This window comes from Doryrhamphus excisus, chromosome 9 (genome assembly GCF_030265055.1).
Source record: "Doryrhamphus excisus isolate RoL2022-K1 chromosome 9, RoL_Dexc_1.0, whole genome shotgun sequence".
NCBI lineage: Eukaryota > Metazoa > Chordata > Actinopteri > Syngnathiformes > Syngnathidae > Doryrhamphus > Doryrhamphus excisus.
In genome coordinates, this window is record NC_080474.1 from 7,513,474 (window position 1) to 7,534,623 (window position 21,150).

Genomic DNA, 21,150 nt, shown 5'->3' on the forward strand with positions numbered 1-21,150 from the left:
TAATTAGTTTTGCATGAAGGATGAAGGTCTTTGTGGTTATTTTGTTGATTAAAATGTTAAATAATGTACTTATAATATTGAAGTATAATTTGGTTGTTAGAATCAGCCATTTGAGTGAAATTTACAGAAGGTGTGCAATAATTCATTCATTCATTCTCTACCGCTTTTTCCTCACGAGGGTCGCGGGGGGTGCTGGAGCCTATCCCAGCTGTCTTCGGGCGAGAAGCAGGGTACACCCTGGACTGGTCGCGAGCCAATCACAGGGCACATATAGACAAACAACCATTCACACTCACATTCATACCTATGGACAATTTGGAGTGGCCAAATAACCTAACATGTTGTTGGAATGTGGGAGTGGTTGGAATGGTTGTTTGTCTATATGTGCCTTGTGATTGGCTGGCCACCGGTCCAGGGTGTACCCCGCCTCTCACCCCAAGACAGCTGGGATAGGCTCCAGCATACTTGAGACCCTTGTGAGGATAAACGGTATAGAAAATGGATGGATGGACCTTACTCCATTTTAATTGAAGACCCCTGATATTAATACAATAATTACGTTCAAGTTTATGATCGTTTACCCTGACCCTCAATCCAGTGCCTCAACCAGGTTCAATACCATCTATATATTGAACTGTATATTATTATGGCAGTAAAGGTGAATTTAATGAAAATTGCCATAAACAATAGCAAGAATGTCATTGAACTAGAATGACTGTTGCATGAATGAATTATGTTCTGTTTGCCTTTTTACTTCAATTGTATTCCAAGTGACATGTAGTGACACTTTGAAACAGCAACTCTGTAAAAAAGGTACAGATCCTTGAAATAGATTTATTTGCTTGTATATTAATACAACATCTGAACAGTCATTGAACAATCATTGAGTTTAACTGTACCATCTTGTTGTTGGATCACCAATTCGAGTTTGATAGTTGCAATTCAATGTTGTTAATTGCAAATAGTGGTACTAAAGCAATGTTAAAGAGATAAATCAGACAAGACAGCCCTCAACATTAGAGCCTTGAGGAATTCAGGAATTCACCCCCGGAGCTTTGCCACTGGGAAGCATTTTGACCACCCCAGATACCTCAGCCATGGGGGTGGAACTGCCCACGTACGTATGAATCTGAATCTGCTTCCTCTATGGACGTGGGATTGAAAAGGGCATCAAAGTATCACTTCTACCATCCGACTAGGAATGTCATCATGTTGCTTAGAAAAACCCTGGAACGTATCAGTTCCATTAGTAAAAGATTTGTCAGTGTTGACCAGTGTTCTGGAATGTTTTACAAGTTCTACTGGAAATTATATGACGAACATTTTAAAAATTGATTAAAACTATTACATAACAATCCGATTTTACTCATGAAAAATACGTTATGCACAATTATTACAATTGAAAAGCTTAAATTCGGATTTGGACAAAAATCAAACCAGGAGACTTCCCTTCAGAATAACAATTATTGTAAGATGGCTTCATAAAGCCAGTATTTCATTTCTTTTTAGAATTTTCTGATGACTTTTATATGGTTGCATCAACAATTATCACCTCCAATGTGTTATTGAAGATAACTCTCCCATTGGACTCCACTGAGCAACAAGGGTCTCGCAGGAGCTTCAACACATCAGCCTTGAGTTGCGGTGACGCCGTGCGACTGAAGCGATTAGTTTCCGTGAGGAAATCGAGCAGCAGCTCTCCCTTCTCGTCTCCCTCCGTGAAACACTCTGTGATATCCATTTGAGAAGGCAGCGCGTAGCTCTTGTACTTCAATTTTTCTGATTCCAGGAAGCTTTTGACGTCTGCAGTTGTCACGCACTGGCTTATTTCGCACATGCACAGCTGAGGACTGAAGGTTTTCCAGAGCTTCCCCCAGCCACTTTCACCTAAAAAGAGACAATATATCAAACTGATTTTTTCCCCTCTATATTCCCAAACAGAGAAAATCCCTAATTTTAAGCATTCTAATCATTTTTAGAGCCCTGTAGACATGAAATAACACCCCTATAGTGACATTTAGCACTCCTACTATGACCTCACAGCTAGGAGAGCTGGGTTCAATCCCACCCTCGGACATCTGTGTGGAGTTTGCATGTTCTCCCCGTGCATGCGTGGGTTTTCTCCGGGTACTCCGGTTTCCTCCCACATTCCAAAAACATGCTAGGTTAATTGGCCACTCCAAATTGTCCATAGGTATGAATGTGAGTGTGAATGGTTGTTTGTCTATATGTGCCTTGTGATTGGCTGGCCACCAGTGCAGGGGGGTGCTGGAGCCTATCCCAACTGTCTTCGGGCGAGAGGCGGGGTACACCCTGGACTGGTCGCCAGCCAATCACAGGGCACATATAGACAAACAACCATTCACACTCACATTCATACCTATGGACAATTTGGAGTGGCCAATTAACCTAGCATGTTTTTGGAATGTGGGAGTGGTTGGAATGGTTGTTTGTCTATATGTGCCCTGTGATTGGCTGGCCACCAGTCCAGGGTGTACCGCGCCTCTCGCCCTAAGACAGCTGGGATAGGCTCCAGCACCCCCGCGACCCTCGTGAGGATAAGCGGTAGAAAATGAATGAATGAATTCTGTTACAGAGTGTTATATTCATCATACTGGATTTTCCAAACTATAAATCACATTTTTTCATGGTTTGGCTGCTCCTGCTATTTGTAGCCTGGTACGAGTTTAACATGTGCCGCCTTTAGGTTAATGTGGGGTGGTGTAAATATAAATATAAAATATTCATTGCATATTAATTACTTGTTTAATTACTTGTTCAAGCAGTTAGGCATATAAATTAAATGATAGAGAGCATACTGGATGCTTTGTGTTATGGTATACTTTCTAATAAACCAATGCCTCGGAGAGAGTCTGTCTGTCAGTAATGTGGAACTACAATTATGTGGTAATTTACAAAAGTGTTATTTAATTAGTTTTTAATTAGCAATAGATGGAGCACGGTGGCCCAGTGGTTAGCATGTAGGCTAGGTTAATTGGCCACTCCAAATTGTCCATAGGTATGAATGTGAGTGTGAATGATCTATACGTATATGTGCCCTGTGATTGGCTGGCCACCAGTCCAGGGTGTACCCTGCCTCTCGCCTGAAGAGAGCTGGGATAGGCTCCAGCACCCCCGCGACCCTCGTGAGCATAAGCGGTAAAAATGAATTAATTAATTTTCAGTTTAGTTCAATTCATTTGTAAACCCAAAAATGAAGTTTTGGTGTTAAAACATAGCTGTTTTACTTTACTGCACAACGGGATGCGTAGAGGCGTCATGTAACATTTTCAAAGTATCTTCTTTGAGAACATTTGGACTTTTATAACAGTTATGACAGTTACGTTTTTATTGTATCCACATACCGTAATTTCCGGTGTATTAGCTACCACGTTTTTCTTACTTTGAACCCTGTACCTTACACAGAGGTGCAACATATTCATAGCCATGTTCTAAACGAATCTCCTGTACTTTGTGTGCTCCACGCTATTTAGTCAGGAAACTGTAATCACGAGCTAATCACGAGCTACATGGAAACTCACGACGAGCTTGTCAATTCATCAGAAATCGCAAGAGGTCATTACTCATTATAACAGTACGATTTGCTGTGTCATCTTGGAAATAAGGTTAAAATCATCACACAGCAACTTAACACTTAATATACAAGACAAGTACCAATAGTTTACAATAAAAAAAAAAACTATTATTTCACCGGCTTCCCATCATGCACTGCTTTCCAATAAAGCAGTCCATTTAGTCTCAATGATTCATTCGGGGTCCACCAGTGGGAGCCCTCGGAATTTAATGTTGTTTGAGCTACACTGGAGATAAGAACAGTTCACTTACCAGACACCAGAATGATGAGAAGCTTCCCGTTCTTGTCAAGGAGACTCTGGAAGAATCTGATGGTCGCATCCACGTCCTTGACGTAGTAGAGCATCTGTCGATTTCACCACAAGATAATGAGCATGACATTTAGATTCAGGGAAAGCCTAATTAAGACACAGGGAGTGATAGCTAATTGCTGTGAAGCAACCAAAGCAATAAATAAAACAAAGAGTTCGCAAGACTAACCTGGATCATGTGAATGAAGTCGGCCTTCTTTGTTGTCTGTTTTGACTTCCACTGCTCCTCAAACTCAGCGGAGGTCATCTTGTTCCAATTAAAGGTGATGTAATCTAAATCTGACTTCTGTGCTAGCAACACTGCAACAGCGCAAAACAAAAAGAACAGTAACAATATTAGCATATCTATTTTAGTAACACTCTAGCCACAACTTGTTTTATTACCCTCATTTGTTTTTGCATTTAACCACAGTGTGGTTATAATAACCACATAATGATGAGTCATTTGAGACCGGATATCCCGATACAACTTCTCCACTTCTGATACAATACCAATATTGCAGTCTTGAATATCAACGATACTGATATCAATACTAGCGTTAATCAGACATGCTTTTTACTACTTAATTTGTAGTGTGGAATGTTAGAAAAGGCTTGATCAGTTGATATTACTCTAAGAACAGGAGTTACTGGTATGAGAAAAACTGGAACCATTCATTCATTTTCTACCGCTTTTTCCTCACCAGGGTCGCGGGGGTGCTGGAACCTATCCCAGCTGTCTTCGGGCGAGAGGCGGGGTACACGCTGGACTGGTGGCCAGCCAATCCCAGGGCACATATAGACAAACAACCATTTACACCCACATTCATACCTATGGACAATTTGGAGTGGCCAATTAACCTAGCATGTTTTTGGAATGTGGGAGGAAACCGGAGTACCCGGAGAAAACCCACGCATGCACGGGGAGAAACTTTATGCATGTAGGGTAGTATAACCACAATGTGGCAGGCTCTAGCTAGCGACCAGCTTCACCCCACACTCACTCATAATGCCTCAGGACGCTACCAAAAGGTAATGCTACATATTAGAGCTGCCGCTGTTCGTTTCTATGTTGCTATGTGAAATTGCCCGGGAGGAAGTTCCGGTAATGCTTAAAATACATATACATACAAATACATAAGTATTACATGTTATCTGTTACGTTATTGTTATTGTCACGTTTGCGGCTTGTCAGCGTAGCGTTGCAACCCCAGGATGTAGAGATGAGGACCCAAATGCAGGTAAAATGTATTTTAATGGTTAGTGCAATGCAGCAAGACGACTAGCATGTACAAACAGAGGAACGACAATGATCCAACAAAGTAAAAGGCACGCACCTTAACTAAATAGACATCAATCATATGGTGCGACGAATAGTAAATGCAAAGCAACAGAAAACAGAACAGAGTAACACAGGAAGTGAATACAAAATAAGGGCATGAACCAGGAACTACGACATGAAAGGAAAGTAAACGAACTGTCACAGGGGCTAACTCCTGCATCGTGACAGTTATAGAATTTACAGTATTTATTTTAACAATAAAACATTGTTGGAGGTTTTTGGAGGTGTTTTAACACAGGCTTTGTAGGCAGCATAGGCATGTCCCATTATGTGCACTAAATACCTGTCTCTTTTTAGCTGTTTTATATCTTTAGAATGCACAGAAAAGAGAAGGATGATGAACAAAAGTGCCCAAAAAGTGCAGTTTTGGCATTTTCAGCATGAGATTTTGTTTGCATCAGTCAGGACGTTGTATTACTGTACTTACTTTCACCATATCACCTTCAAGCACCGGATTGCTGAGTCTGGATTCATTTAGCACCCAAATGTGGCACTGATAGCTACTATTTTATGCATTTTACATAAAAATGAGCACTTTACCCTACCTTTGTAGCTATGAAGCTGCTGGCTGCTCGGTTCCACCACCTGGTAGTCCACCGTCACTCCCGGATGCTTCAGACGCAGCTCAGAGAACATCTCAAGGTCAATGTGGCCTGCCGTCATCAGTACAGTGCACTAGATTAGCATTAGAGGATTTCAGGGTAAATGCTTTGTAATTTGAATGAAATCTACACAACACAGTATTATACTGGAACTAAATAGTGCAGGTAAAAGATGGATTTGGACGTACATAAAAAGTAACTGCACCTAAGGACAAGTTGTGTATCTGTTCCCAGTGCTAAGCAGCACGTAGTAAAACAATCAGGTCACAGATTTAACAGAGAACTTACCGGATAGATAAAACAACTTAGGGAGTGATTCACCTTTTTATTGCTATGGCCATTATGGGCAAAGTAATAGAGTTAGTGATACAAGAAGGTGACCTGTGTAGAAGTTTTTCAGCTATTTACGGTGTCGTTTAAGGTGAAAACGCCTCCAATGTGGCCTCTTACCATCACCGCTCCCAACTCCGATGATATTAAGATGGGACTTTCCATCTCCGATGCTGAGGAGAGAGCACAAAAATAAATTTCCTTTAACCTGCTGAACGTAGGACATAATGTCTTATTCTGTATGTAAGCTATCTTATCACATGGATTTAATACATTAATGTAATATTTCAATTGCCAGGCAGTGTACCGGTAATTCATATGCCACATGACTTTTTTTCTCTTAATAGTTTGACTTCCTCTTGTGTTGTTATTCTTTTTAGTTTTCTTGTATAAATTATATTTTTACAATGTGCCATGTGCCGATAAAAGCACAGCTGTGGTCCGGAAATAACCCCTGGGTCGCACATTGGACACCCGTGATCTATGACTTAAATAATTTGTGCAGTGAGGCAGACTTGAGCAATACTTCAAAAAAAACAAACCTGTCACCCGTGAAATCAATGATTTTCTTATTAGGCTGGTGTGTTGACATCTTATTCAATTGGGGTCCAGAAGCATTTTTCGACCTGGATGAAAATCAATTATCCCTCTTTTGCTGCATGGATGTTATAGTGCAGGTAACCAGAAGCATTCACGATCCAGTATATCATTAAAAATTTATGGCAATAATATGTCAGATTATTTTTCTTTGGTCCACCTTTCCCCTCACTGTTGCTTTCCAGGTAAACATTCATTCATATAAAGTGTATGAGGTAGATTACCTGGCCAATATGTCTGGCAGGATTTTGTGGATGAAATCCTGCATACACTGATGTTCCGAGGAGCACTCCAAAAAAAGATGGAAGGCCTTCTGGTACCTGCTATCGTCATACACCAGACTCCTCAGTGGAGATGCCATGGCACAATATCTGAAAAAAAAAAAACATCATTTAAAATTCACCAAATAAATAGCTCAGGGGTCGGCAACCTTTACTATGAAGAGCCATTTTACCCCCTTGTCCGCTAAAGAAAAATATCCTGGAGCCGCAAAACAACGTTTTGTAAACTCAACAAGTTGGCTGTCAAATTTGGAGGGAATTTTGGGGTATTAAAGTAGTTCAGATAAGATAAGATGAGCTGTTGGAGTACTTTTGCTAGTATTGAAGATAAACTTACATAAGTGTATGTGTAAATTACTGTAAACTTTGCTGGCATGTTTACTCTGCCGCAAACAAGTTCCCAAGCTGCTGCTTATTTATTAATTTTTTTAGAAATGTCAAATAGCTCTGGGAAAGTATTACTTTTTTTCCTGTGTTTACCTGTGTGAGCGAGAACTGTCTGCACATGCTTGTGCTCATCCAATCACCAGTCAGAACTCTGCCAGGATGCATTCATGGTCTAACACAAAGTTAGATTTTTTAAAACTCATTACAAAGACGTGCATTTTCCCCACTCAAGTGTTTAAAAAATATCCAGCATTGCAAAGGGAGCCACAACAAAGAGCCACATACGCCCCTGGAGCCGTGGGTTTCTGACCCTTGATATAGATTAATATACGTGTGGAAAAACTGAGCGAGTGTACAAAATAATGTGGCATATTATGATATTTCCTCCATAACCCACCACACTGATTCGCCGATGACGTCACCAATTCGTGTTTATGGACGATGACCATTCAACGAGTGTGATTGAAACGTTGTTCCAACGGATTATTGCTTTATTTTACCAATCACGGCCATCACATAAACGACGCCTCCAGAGGTAGATTCTCCCATGTTTGTCCGAGCAAGCGGCGCCTCGACTGAGAGACTCAGCGGAACAGCGGAAGTAGAACAAGAAAGTAGACGTACGTGCACCATTCGACGCCTCACGACGTGTTCGCCGCGCACATGAATGAAAATCAACAAAATATTTGTGCACTTACTGCGGGGCTTTGCGTGGCGTTCAAGCTAGAAGGTGCAGACTGGAGTAAAACCCTCCCACTGACACTCTTGTCAGTGCCCGCTTCCTTCAGGAAGTACAAAGGTAGCAAGAAAAATTACTGCACGCAAATACTTTATCTTGTCATAAATCAACCATTAATCAGTATTTGGAAATGTATGTATTAAATAATTAGTAAGAGTTTGTACTTAAATTCTCGTAAAACGGATCAAAATTAGCACATTTTCATGAGATTGAGACTGAGCTCTTGTGACTTGCAATTCTGTACCCAAACGCCAGGGGGTAGTGTTTTACCGCCAGTGAGCAACTGCAGCTCTTGAGCTATTGAGTAGTAGTAGCAGTAGTGAAGTCTGAGTGAATGTCATCCAGATAGCTGATATAGATATCACTGCATTATTATCATCATTGTCAATAACAGTGTTGTAACGTTTGAAATAGTAATGGACAGAGGTTGACGAAAACTAAAGCAATATTGTCGATAGAAAGTTATGTAAATCCAATATTCCATTCCAGAAACCCCTAACATATGTATATATTTTAATCATTTTATAGGGAATAATTATGGTTTACATGCATAAGATATCACTATTACCTTGAAGACTCTTATTGGCGAAGATGGTGAGGAGCGACGAGAAAGCAGCGTTTGTGATATGTTTTCGTGAACACCTTTCAACACTTTGCAACGAGTTCTGTGTTGGATTCTGTAGTGTTTCTCACCGTCTTTATCAAACTGTTGCCACACGTGCGTTTCCTTGGCCCCATGGCGGGTTCACACTCAATAAAAAATGCACAGGCAGGGAGCCAATAATGTGGAGGGTGCTTTGTTTTGGCATTCGATTCCGTGGGACAATACATTACCGCACTATAGTAAAAAATACTGAGGCAATAAATAAATATATATGTATATACTATATATATATATATATATATATATATATATATATATATATATGTATATACTGTATGTTATCAAATAATTATATTTCAATTAATTAATAATATCTATATGTGCTCTGTGATTGGCTGGCGACCAGTCCAGGGTGTACCACGCCTCTTGCCCGAAGATAGCTGGGATAGGCTCCAGCAACCGGTAGAAAATGAAGCGGTAGAAAATGAATGAATGAATGAATAATTCTTAATAAATATCCCAATTTTTTTTCCATTTGTAATATAAAAAATAAATACATTTATTTAAAAATGAACTTCTCAACAGAAATGTATTTATAAACTTGATTTAATAGTTTTCAGGATTAACAAAAATATGTAATATTTTTATATGAATATTAAATTGTATTACTAAAAAAATATTCTAAATATAAAAAAAACATTAAAAAATTATTAAAAACTTAAACTTACAAAATCAAATGATTTGCCCCACGGTACAGTTTCCATACAGTGTATGAGTACTGTAGAATGGAGAACAACATTTGAAAAACATCCCATATGAGATAAAGTGAGCTTGGAGTTGGAGATGAAATGGTTGAATATAGAAAATCCTTAGTGTCATATTTCCGTCCACTCTTATCAAATAGACCCAGCAGGAGCGTATGAGACTGCATCATCGGGAGTTGATTACTAAAGCAAACCTCGACGAGAAGAAAAGGAGGCCTCTCTGTTGGTTATGCATAACTCCCACAGTTCCCACTTGCTATCCTCTAATGCCAAGCAGGAATTAGGCCAAGAAACCCAAAATAGTTTGTAATTAGGTCACAGAGTCCATCTGATTGGAATTTCATTCATAGTAACAAAAGTTATGTCTAATTCACAAAGACTGACCCAATTTTTTTATTTTGGCTGAAGACTGTAGCAACTGTAGGAAGTCAGACCGTGTAAAGCGTCCTATTAATGACCACGGCCAACGTCCCTCCATGTAAGGCATCCTGCTTTTTGCCTCTTTTTCCACATTGCAAAACGATGAATCCTGAAAAGATGACAAGAAAACAGAACCAAATTTCATCACTTTTCTTCACTTTATTTGTTTCATGTTCCGCCCGGTCTGAATTTCAAAGTCCTTTTTATTAATTACGGGAGCTTGCGCCATCTTGTCTGTCAGCCCTCATTTTTGCCTAAAAACTTGCTACCTTTTGCTAATTAGCATTACAAAATAATACAACTTTATAACCTAGACCAGCCCATGATTTACTAACGCACCCTTGTCAAATAAAAAAAAAAATCTATTTTTATACATATTAAAATACACATTGGTTTATTAGGCAACACAGCAATCCCTCGCTTGTCATGGCTAATTACTTCCAGACCCAACTGTAATTAGCTAGAGCTAGCGCATAAAAAACCTTCTAAATTTGTTTTTTTCAACATTATTAGAGTTCTTTGGACATGAAATAACACCCCTATCATCACCTTGACATTGGTATTGTCCAATATAGTGGACATAATAAGAGAAAATAAGACATAAATAATGCTTGTGCTGCTGTGTGTTGCTGCAAATGGGAACTGAATGGGTGGGTGAGCAGGAAGTGATGTTGGGGGTTTAGAGTGTTAGCTTTGCACAACAGTAGCCCATGTTAAGGATTATTGTGCCTGTTGACCATTCAAATATCCCCCCCCAAAAAAGATTATTGTTTCTGTAATCAAGTCTGGTGCTTGTGTGTCTCACCGAAAAATACAGTAAGATTACAGACACGTAGTGACCAGTGTAGAATACTAGATATCATTGAATCATATCATGTCATCATCTACATATCATCTTTCAATGCGTCTTCTGAATGCCTTTGTTGTTTAGTTTTCTGAAAATGCTTAATTTAGGCAAAACATATGTACAATTTACTTAAATATGCATGTTTTTGACATGGTTTTTGGTCATATTTAACTACAAAACAGCATTTTTATTAATAAACATATTTTTAATAGCCGTGATGCAGGGAAGCCGCTAAGTAACGAGGGATTACTGGAAGATTAGTTTTACAGCTGCATGAAAACATCAAGACTATTACATTTTATTACTCATAAATTAATATTACGAAAGAAATTATAAAGACTGATTTTGTGGATATTTAAATAGTTTCAGTTTGATTGCTGTGTTTTATGTGATTATTTCCAGGCTATTTATACTGTATTGTTTTGTATTTATTTGCAAAATGTAAATGTAAATTTGGGGGTATTCTGCAAAAGTGTAAATACTGTGTGCGTTTGACGTCACATTATTCTTCTTTTGTGCAAAAATGCGATTGGCTGGCGACCAGTCCAGGGTGTACCCTGGGGGTGTCGCTGGAATAGGCTCCAGCATACATCCGCGACCTAAGTGAGGATAAGCGGCATAGAAATATACTGTATTTTGATCCATTCTTGACAGTGATCCATTAATTCATGACCATATCAAAGTGAAAACCTTAATTATACTCATCTGTTACAAATAAGTAATATCATGAGACATGCATACGTCGTGGTGACCACTGAGTGGCAGTGTTGATGTGTTTTGTGGTGACTGTTTTTAATTCATTGCAGTTGATTGATGCCTCAGAGAGCTTATTCCTGCAGCAAATATTGTAGGAGAAAAAGACCAACAGGCTTGAGAACTCACAATGGACTGATGTGACATCTGCTAACATGATCCCAATTAATATTTCATATTGCATTTTATTCCTGATTCTCAGCTCAAAAAGTAGGCATATGTAGCGTGTTCCATTGAATGATGAATAATATCATCAGAGAATGCCAGCGGATCAGCTTGAGCTCAAAAAAAGCCGCTCCCCTTGTAGTGATGCTCCAATTATTCTTGCTCCCATGTCCATGGGTTCTCAATAAATGGTGACACTGGTAACTCTGGTCCATTTATATACATACGTATTATGTGTAGAAAGAAAAGCACCAGAGTCTGTACATCAGCTTTTTGCAATTTTCAGTGTCAGCCTCAGGCTTTTTTTAATCTTTTTGTTTCATGCTAATCCCTCAGCCCTTTATTCTTCTCACTTGTTATTACTAAATTGTAATCTGTCTCGTCACCTTTGCACGGCCCCGCCATTTTCCCGACGGGATGGGTTTCTGGGTTGCTGGAGAGTTTAAATAGTTCTTGCTGAAATTATATCCTTTGAGAATTGGTCGCATCATTCAATGACTCCAATACAATCGGAAAAAAATACAAATCCAAAAATGCCAAAAAGGTAAATAAAGTACAACACAAAACATGAAGGTAAAAAAAAAACAAAACTAGAACGAAGGGTATTGCGGAAATATAAGTGCAGAAGATAAATACACAAAAAAACTAAGGGCGCTTCTGAGTGCTGGGCAGGAACAAATAGCAAAAGGCTATCAAAAAAAGACGCTGCTGAAAGTTCAGGCATGGAATTAACTTTAGCATGTACAGAAAATGACCACTTCTGGAGGTAGCCAGGCAGGGTAACATTCACAGCAGCGGTAAAGCAGTAGACCAGAAAATAACGCATCAAAGAAAAAACAATGCAAGGGATGTAGGTGTAACAGAGTTAAAAATGCACTTTATTATTTATTTTCTAAATGCGTGAATTTATTATTATTTAGTTATTGTGTGAATTTTATCTAAATTAGTTATTTATTTTTCTTATCTTGTTTACTCTATTTTCATTGCTTTCTTTGTATGTGCTTTATTTTATCATTTCACTTCTGCTCCTCCCGGGCTTCCGTAATTGGCCCCAGCTCTGGTAGCACTTCCTCTCTTTGCCACACAACATGGTTGGCATTGATGAGGGTAAGTTCAGTTAAAGAGCTGCAGATAAAATGTGTTGTTTAGTTTAAGATTTGGTCATCTGTGTTATTGTGTATATTGTTTTTATGTCGATATATTTGTCTTTTCAAGTGGTTTTATGTTATTTTGATCGTTGGTTTTAGTTAAAAGGGCTTCTTTTCATTTACACTTCTGGCGGGATTTGCGTTACACTAGGCTCGTCATGGTTTTTGTTACATTGTGCAATTTATGTTCCGTCTGTGTAGGGTGCAGAAGTGGAGAGAAAAGAACTTTATTTTCATTCTTTTGTCCTTCAGGTATGCGTTTTTCTTTTTTGTAATCATAATACTTTTTCACGTGTCATTAATCGCTCCTTCCACTTCTCTCCCCCACTGCGTTACTTATGTTGGCTACTAGTTAGCAGTGTTGTGAAACATTGTAAATATAAAATCTGTGTTTTGTTTACCATTAAAACAAGTGCTTCCTCTCTTTGCCATACAACGTGGTTGGCGTTGACGAGGGGTGCAGAAGTGGAGAGAAAATAACTTTATTTTCATTCTTTTGTCCTTCAGAAACCTAATAAAGGCCGTTACATAGGCATGTAGTTCGGAAACAATCTGGCGCTGAGCCGGTGTGGACGACCATCATAAGAAGGCCCAGCACACTAATTGGCAAATAGTGCGCCCCAGATGGTTCTGCCCCTGGAGAGAGCAGGGTGCACTGCAACACAGGGCAGACAGGCAGCAGTACTGTTAATACAGTAATTAACCGCTTAAGTAAATATAAATGGGAGACTTTAACGGTTACTGTAAAAGTGAAATACACTAAGTGTCCATGATGATGAAATTTTGATACTGGAAAATATTCCATTCCTACCAATTTAAGGTAACACTTTACAGTAAGGTACACAAAATTACAGTAGTTAATGAGGAATGAACCTACCTTGTCACGCCCTGTGTAGGGTCCCACTTAACAGTATGTCTATGTCCCCTCTCTGGGCTTTAGTTTCTGTTTTGGATGCTCTTGTTTTGTATTTGACTTCCTGTTTTGCCTTGTCTGCCTTGGTTGTGCTTATCACCCACACCTGTCCCTAATTTGTCCTGTCTATTTAGTTCAGGTGTGTGCTTTTCCCGATTGTGTGATCATTATCATTTGTCGCTCTGTCCTCTGTTGTTGTATCCTGCTGCTGCCATTACTCCTGTACTCATTCGTTCTTCATTGGTTCCTCAGTAACTACTCAAAATATATGGGTCTTGGTCATTAGTTCCTTAGTTTTTCATTATTCCTCAGTACCTACTTTGCCTTAGTTCCTCAGTAACTACATTTATGCCTTAGTCATTCCTTAGTTCTTCATTAGTTCCTCAGTAACTACTCTAAATGTACGTGCCTTAGTTCCTCAGTAACTACATTTATGGGCCTTAGTCATTAGTTTCTTAGTTCTTCATTGGTTCCTCAGTAACTACTCTAAATGTACGTGCCTTAGTTCCTCAGTAACTACATTTATGGGCCATAGTCATTCGTGCCTTAGTTCTTCATTAGTTCCTCAGTAACGACTGAAAATGTATGTGCCTTAGTTCCTCAGTAACTCCTGTACTCATTCGTTCTTCATCGGTTCCTCAGTAACTACTCAAAATATATGGGTCTTGGTCATTAGTTTTTCATTATTGCTCAGTACCTACTCTGTGCCTTAGTTCCTTAGTAACTACATTTATGGGCCTTAGTCATTCATTCCTTAGTTCTTCATTAGTTCCTCAGTAACTACTCTAAATGTATGTGCCTTAGTTCCTTAGTAACTAAATTTATGGGTCTTAGTCATTCGTTCCTTAGTTCTTCATTAGTTCCTCAGTAACTACTCTAAATGTACGTGCCTTAGTTCCTCAGGAACTACTCTATATTTATGTGCCTTAGTTCCCCAGTAACTACATCCTTGTGCCTTAGTCATTTGCTCCTTAGTTCTTCATTAGTTCCTCAGTAACTACTCTAAATGTACGTGCCTTAGTTCCTCAGTAAGTGCATTTATGGGCCTTAGTCATTTGTTTCTTAGTTCTTCATTAGTTCCTCAGTAACTACTCTAAATGTACGTGCCTTAGTTCCTCAGTAACTACATTTATGGGCCTTAGTCATTTGTTCCTTAGTTCTTCATTAGTTCCTCAGTAACGACTGAAAATGTATGTGCCTTAGTTCCTCAGTAACTCCTGTACTCATTCATTCTTCATCGGTTCCTCAGTAACTACTCAAAATATATGGGTCTTGGTCATTAGTTCCTTAGTTTTTCATTAGTTCCTCTGTACCTACTCTGTGCCCTAGTTCCTTAGTAAATACATTTATGGGCCTTAGTTATTCGTTTCTTAGTTCTTCATTAGTTCCTCAGTAACTACTCTAAATCTACATGCCTTAGTTCCTCAGTAACTACTCTATATTTATGTGCCTTATTTCCTCAGTAACTATATCCTTGTGCCTTAGTCATTTGTTCCTTAGTTCTTCATTAGTTCCTCAGTAACTACTCTAAATCTACATGCCTTAGTTCCTCAGTAACTACTCTATATTTATGTGCCTTAGTTCCTCAGTAACTATATCCTTGTGCCTTAGTCATTTGTTCCTTAGTTCTTCATTAGTTCCTCAGTAACTACTCTACATGTACGTGCCTCAGTTTCTCAGTAACTACATTCATGTGCCTTAGTTATTCATTCCTTAGTTCTACATTATTTATTCTGCTGCAATTAATGCAGGAAAAACTGTGTAAAAAATTCAGCAGAAGCGTTTCTAGTTTTTCATACTTATTTACTTTTCTCATATGTGCTACTAAAAACGAATGCAGCACATATGATGTGAAGAACATGTTATATCACTGGATAGGTCTCAATGGTGGGAAGTGATTGATTTATAGTGTGTAACATTGCTACTAGTATGTATAAACACGATAATGTAATTGACAACCAAATAGCCAGGCTTCGGGTCAGAGATAAGCAACATAAGCAGTTTTTATTTTCGTTTTTCTCATGAAGTCAATCAGTGTCACGGAGCAGATCGGGTTTGAACGGAAAAATTGAGTCAGTATTGATTCTAATGTTCATTTTCCATCACTTACAGGGTGTTCATTGTTTTCTCACATCCTAAATCTTGGTCAAATGATCCAGCTGGTATAATGAATGAGTCCTGATTACAACGAGATACTGCCATTGTCAAACTGTTCACGTATCATCACTGAGACCAGCAAATATGCCCGGAGAGCTTCTGGAATGAAATTAATTGAACTTGACAAGATCAGCCTACAGCTTTGCCTCATATCAGATGGCCATGACACAAGCATTTGAATTAAACCTTTGCTTAAACAAAAGCGACAGTCTGAAATAAATCAATTAGAATAGACCAAAGATAGACTTCCGCTCACATCCTGTGACCATTGTGGGAAATTATTCCGCCCTGTTTTGTAAGGGTATTTCTAATTTATTGCCACAAAACAATGACATTATTTGGTTTCACAGGATTCCACAATTTATTTGCATCATTGTCCAGCTGTCCAATTACACACAATAGTAACACAAGTAACATGGTACTGTAAACAATGAGGGACTACTAAGTTTTCTGGGACACAAGGCAATCTATATATCTAATCTTTTTAACAGAGAAATAAAATCGAAATGGAATGCTAACACAAACCAGAAACAGGTGGTCCTCGGGTCACTTACCAGTCGGGTTTTGGTGTGAGTTACTGCAGAGAGGACAGTTGACTTTGCGGATATTTGACATAGTCCGACCGACAATAGTCTGTTTTGTTTATTGGAATAAAGAGATTGTTAATCAACCACCTCGGTGCCATCCTTACAAAGACCGGATAGACATTGGAACCCTTTAATGATCTTTAATCATGGTCGCAACAGTGAAAAATGTTGTGTTTATGTTTTTTTTAATGAATTTATGGGCCTGCCTACATAGCCACGAAACGCTGTAAACCGATGACCACCTGTACGTCATGTTCCTTCCAGAAATGATCCATGTTTCACAGTTTATCATTTATGACTCTATCTTTTGAAACGGTTCCACAACTAGTAAAACAGAGCATTTTCAAGGCCACTTTGAGCACTTTTGTCCAAAAAAGATCAAGCTTACCTGCACACAATCAGCTGCTGAAAATACAATTGCTACAAGTCACAACCATTCGTAGGTGATAGTTATTGGTAATACATTCAAAAGGAGGTCAGATAACACCAGAGCAAATATTCAGATTGTGGAGGCAGGGGGCCAAAAAAAAAGATAGCGTACGTCGTTGTCAGCTGCCTACTCTTACTGAATACTTCACTCTGTCAAATGAATAATGCACTAAGGGTTGCATGTTGAAATGTACGAGTTGATTCTTTTATTCCAGGGTACACTGAGATGATGATGCGGAATTGAAATTTTTTTGCATAAGCAAAGCGTGGAAATCAGAATAAAAAGGACTTGTGCAGAAGATAAATCACTAAATATGTGCTTTTATTTGGTTTTTATTGTTCATGTTGACCAGTAAGAAAAATTAATGACATTGCCTTGGGTCAGCTCTCTGTGCTCGTGTGTGTGTGTGTGTGTGTGTGTGTGTATGTGTGCATGATGCAGTCGCATGTACAGAAGACATATGTACAGCTTGGTGCAGAAGTATTTGGACAGTGTTTTTGCCTTGATACATCGACCATAATGGGTTTGAAATCAATCAGTCAAGATGTTATTCATTGGAACATTCCAGAACAGAATGAGAGCTTTAGACTTGATGAAACCAAGGACAACTTAAGGAAAATAAGAACATTATATATAAAAAAAGGGAAAATGAGGTCTTCCACCAGAATTTCCAACAATCATGACAGTGAAGTGTAAAAAACACCCAAGTCCATCCATCTTTTTCTGATTATCCGAAGCCTAAGCAGCGGAGCCCAAACGTCCCTCTCCCTGGCTACTCCATGTAATTCCTGCAGGCGGATCCTAAGGTGTTCCCAAGCCATTTAAGAGACATAGTCTCTCCAACATGTCCTGTCTTCCCCGAGGCCTCCTACCGGTTGGATTTGTCCTAAACACCTCCCCAGGGAGGTGTCCTGGAGGCATCCTGACCAGGTACACGAGCCACCTCATCTGTTTTCTCTCATTGTGGAGAAGCAGTGGCTGGACTTCGAATTGAATGTGCTTCTCTAAGGGAGAGCCCAGCCACCCTATGGAGGAAATTCATTTGGGCCACGACCCAAAGCTCATTACCATAGCTAAGGATAGGAACATACATTGACCAGTAAACTGCATGAACTGATTCGTAGTCCGCATTATTACAGACGCTGCGCCAATCCACCTTGCATTCCATTCTTCCCACAGTTGTGAAAAAGGCCCAAATAAAATGTCAAATAAAATAGCACTTTGTCACTGAAAGCATGAGGTCTCTATGATTACTGTAATGACCGTAAAATCACTAGAAAGCGCAGTCTCTCGCTTCACAAACCATTGGAATAATTTTGATAGTTCAGGAGTTCCGGTAATATGAAAACTGCAAATCCCATTGCTGTTAGAGGCTTAAAAAAATTATTTGGAAACATCGGCGGTTGGATTAATGACCTGACTAAGGCCCATGGATGGTAGTTTGCCCAGGCCGGGGCGACAAGATGTGTGTTCCACCCATGTTGCACCAGTGTTTCCAAGCAGAACCAGTGAGGACAAAGTACAGTAGATAACGGGAGGGTTGATGTGAAGAGAAAAGTAAGAGGAAAGAATGGACATCACATGATTCACACTCCATCATTTGTCGAACAAGGTGAAGGCCATGTTATGACATATGACAGGATGAAGTGTGAGGCGGAAAGGACGACATTCAATGATCACATGCAGCCAAATGCGGCTAAACGGGTAGGACGTGTCACAGTGCTGATAGATAAGGACACTAAACATAATATTAAATATCATAATTTTGTGCAACCTCGTAAGTTAACCTGAAGGTCTACACTTCAATGACATTTTAATTGCTTTATTTAATTAATGTATTTAATGGTGTATCACCGCAGAAACTGTATCTTTACAGTACTGGTGTGAACAAACAGAAATAACAAACGGCATAATAGCGGGACTACATGACCTGTTCATGTCCTGTTTTTTTTTTTTTTTTGGAAAGTGACGAAAATGTCCTGTTTTTGACAGGTATTAAAATATATATGTTCAAGAATATATGTTCAAGGTCAATGCAGATGAAGTCTTGTAAATTTGGAGACTTCATGCACAAGGACAGTTAAAATTCAAGTGCAAATTGTGCCCGAAAATACTGGTTACATTCCAAAACGTAACTTTGGAATGTTGTCCCTTTGGAATTTGTGTCTTAGGTTATAGAAAGTATTTTACCTCCATCAAGGTCAGTGAGAAGCCAAGTGCAACGTGGATGTTATGTTTTTGAAATAACTTCAAAAGTTCTGAATGGATTTGGACTGAGTTTTCAGGAATTGTCAGATATGGAAGAAGTGATTATTTTCACCGTCTGGATCCAGGGAAATGTTTAAAGGATTCTTTAACATTGCGGGATACGACCATTTTCTGCATTTTTGCATATATACAGCCACAAAAAACAGGTTCTACAACATATCAAAGACTGATCCAATGAGTCAACTTTGAGTATCACGGCAAAAACTGTCCAAATACTCATGGGCCTAGCTGTATCTTTACAGTTCTGGTGTTGCATTCAAAGTATGTATTGTAGTGGTGGGCGGTCCCTGCTAGCCTAAACACTCGGAAGCACTGTCCGACATTTACAACTTTAATTATAGTATTTGGTACATTTTTTTTGGTCCAATCAGATACTGTATGTGTTGCAATGTCAAGCTAATCTGCCCAGGGCCTTCAGTGTTATGAGTGCTGGCCTAAGTCACTCAAACATCTTGTACACCTCCTCACATGGACAGCACACGCTAAGTGCGTTATATGAACATGTGAGTTTATATGTAAGTCAGCTTGGCAAAGGTTTTGTTTGCCATTGGAAGTCTCACAGATGAGATAAATATTGCCTCTGAAGTACTCCAGATGATGTTGTCAGTTATTGCGAGACAATGAATTGGGTTTCATCCTTTACTAATACAGTAATCCCTCGCCTCTTTGAATTCCACAATTTTGCAGATTCATTAATGTTTTGTGGTCAAATACGACTTATTTTAACCTAAAATACAAATATAAGGCATTCAGAAAATCCATTCAAAGATGGTGAGATGATCACTGTTCACAAGGTGTCAGTAAGACACCACTGGAGGACGTGCTATCCGGAACAGGAAGTAAAAGAACAAAAAAAGACCGCTCCCGATGCTAACATTATGTCTTATTTATGTTTTACTTTCTTTTATTTCTCCTATGTTGAGTAATATGGGTGTAAAGGTGACTATAGGGGTGTTATTAAATGTCCCAAGGGCTCTAATAATGTTTGTTTATACATGATTTATGAAAAAGGAATCCTACCTTGCAGAAATTCACTTATCATGGGAGCCAATTAACTGTTACAAAACCAAGTAATTGTATTCATCCCCAATTCTGTAATGCCACGTGTTGTTAGAATGTGTTTTTGTACATTATTAATGGTTCGTATATAAGTGTGATGCCACCGTGGTGGTATTAAATAGGTGGATTGGGTCTCCACTGAAGGCCCAGGTAGGAAATGCACCGCCCGCCAATGGCATGTTGTTTATTGTATGTTATTTTGTCATTCAACTTAGCATATTTTGATGTGATATATGAATGTGGACGACTGCATCATTGTGTTTACTAAAGAAAGGCAAGCCTGCATTTGGTTTCCACGTGGATACAACATATGGCATCATCAACAAAATAGAATCGGACAACTTGCATAACATTTCAAACACTATAAAAGTCATTTCAAAGGAAAAGGAATTGTTTAATCAGCACTAACATAGTGCATAGAGCTTTTTGTTTATTCTCAGCAACGAAGGCTGTTGACACAAAAAAGTTGCGACATTTCTTTTACAAATATCCGACGATAATGGGAAAGAAGTGTTCAATGTCCAGCCTTTGTATGTCATGAATGTCTTCCAACACTAAAATGAGGCAACAACAAGCCGTTTGGTCCTGTTCATTTTCAACACGCACAAAAAAACCAAAAACTGCTTACTTCTTTTCCGCATTTCTGCTTTTGTTGCAAATGGGTTCTTTAAAAACAAACATCTTCCTGGCGTCCTTCCATAGCCAATGCGTTAAAGTGTCAGCCTGAGAAGGCAGGGAGCATCCCGATGGAGGAAAACCAACATGCTTACATATCGATGTCACCGTCGTATGCCAGGGTCAAAGGCTTCTGTGGCGGAGGAGATGTCTTTGAGGGTTGGGCTGGTTTACTGAAAAAAAAAAAAAAAAAAAAGT

General features: G+C 39.0%; 2 protein-coding genes across 8 annotated transcripts in view; both read right to left on the bottom strand.

The window, feature by feature from the left end:
- Positions 1-833: 833 nt before the first annotated feature.
- Positions 834-8,289, bottom strand: LOC131135389 (histamine N-methyltransferase-like). 6 transcript variants are annotated; one of them, XM_058081146.1, is made up of 7 exons: positions 8,122-8,289; positions 6,980-7,126; positions 6,279-6,331; positions 5,772-5,879; positions 4,075-4,205; positions 3,847-3,940; positions 834-1,887 (listed from the first exon to the last, which is right to left on the bottom strand). In XM_058081146.1, the coding sequence occupies exons 2-7, from the start codon at positions 7,114-7,116 to the stop codon at positions 1,526-1,528; spliced, it is 885 nt and encodes a 294-aa protein (XP_057937129.1). In that variant the 5' UTR covers positions 7,117-7,126; positions 8,122-8,289; the 3' UTR covers positions 834-1,525. The 6 variants fall into 6 exon arrangements, with proteins under 6 accessions (XP_057937129.1, XP_057937132.1, XP_057937131.1 ...); XM_058081149.1 differs by having other exon boundaries at positions 5,772-5,901; XM_058081148.1 differs by lacking the exon at positions 8,122-8,289 and adding an exon at positions 8,048-8,078.
- An 8,839-nt stretch (positions 8,290-17,128) lies between these two features.
- The window catches only part of thsd7ba (thrombospondin, type I, domain containing 7Ba), a 234,907-nt gene continuing 230,885 nt past the window's right edge, over positions 17,129-21,150 (bottom strand). For both annotated transcript variants that reach the window (XM_058081143.1, XM_058081144.1), the window contains one exon: positions 17,129-21,125. In XM_058081143.1, the coding sequence (XP_057937126.1) occupies positions 21,044-21,125 (82 nt within the window). In that variant the 3' untranslated portion in view covers positions 17,129-21,043. The remainder of the gene's footprint in view (positions 21,126-21,150) is intronic.

What these genes read in the sequence shown, in the direction of transcription:
- LOC131135389 (XM_058081146.1), bottom strand. Translation starts at nt 7,116, where the DNA reads ATGGCATCTCCACTGAGGAGTCTGGTGTATGACGATAGCAGGTACCAG. An exon ending in GCAGCTTCATAGCTACAAAG is followed by an intron (nt 4,206 to 5,771) that starts GTAGGGTAAAGT and finishes GCGCTGTTGCAG; the next exon opens with TGTTGCTAGCACAGAAGTCA. An exon ending in TCTCATCATTCTGGTGTCTG is followed by an intron (nt 1,888 to 3,846) that starts GTAAGTGAACTG and finishes GTCTCTTTTTAG; the next exon opens with GTGAAAGTGGCTGGGGGAAG.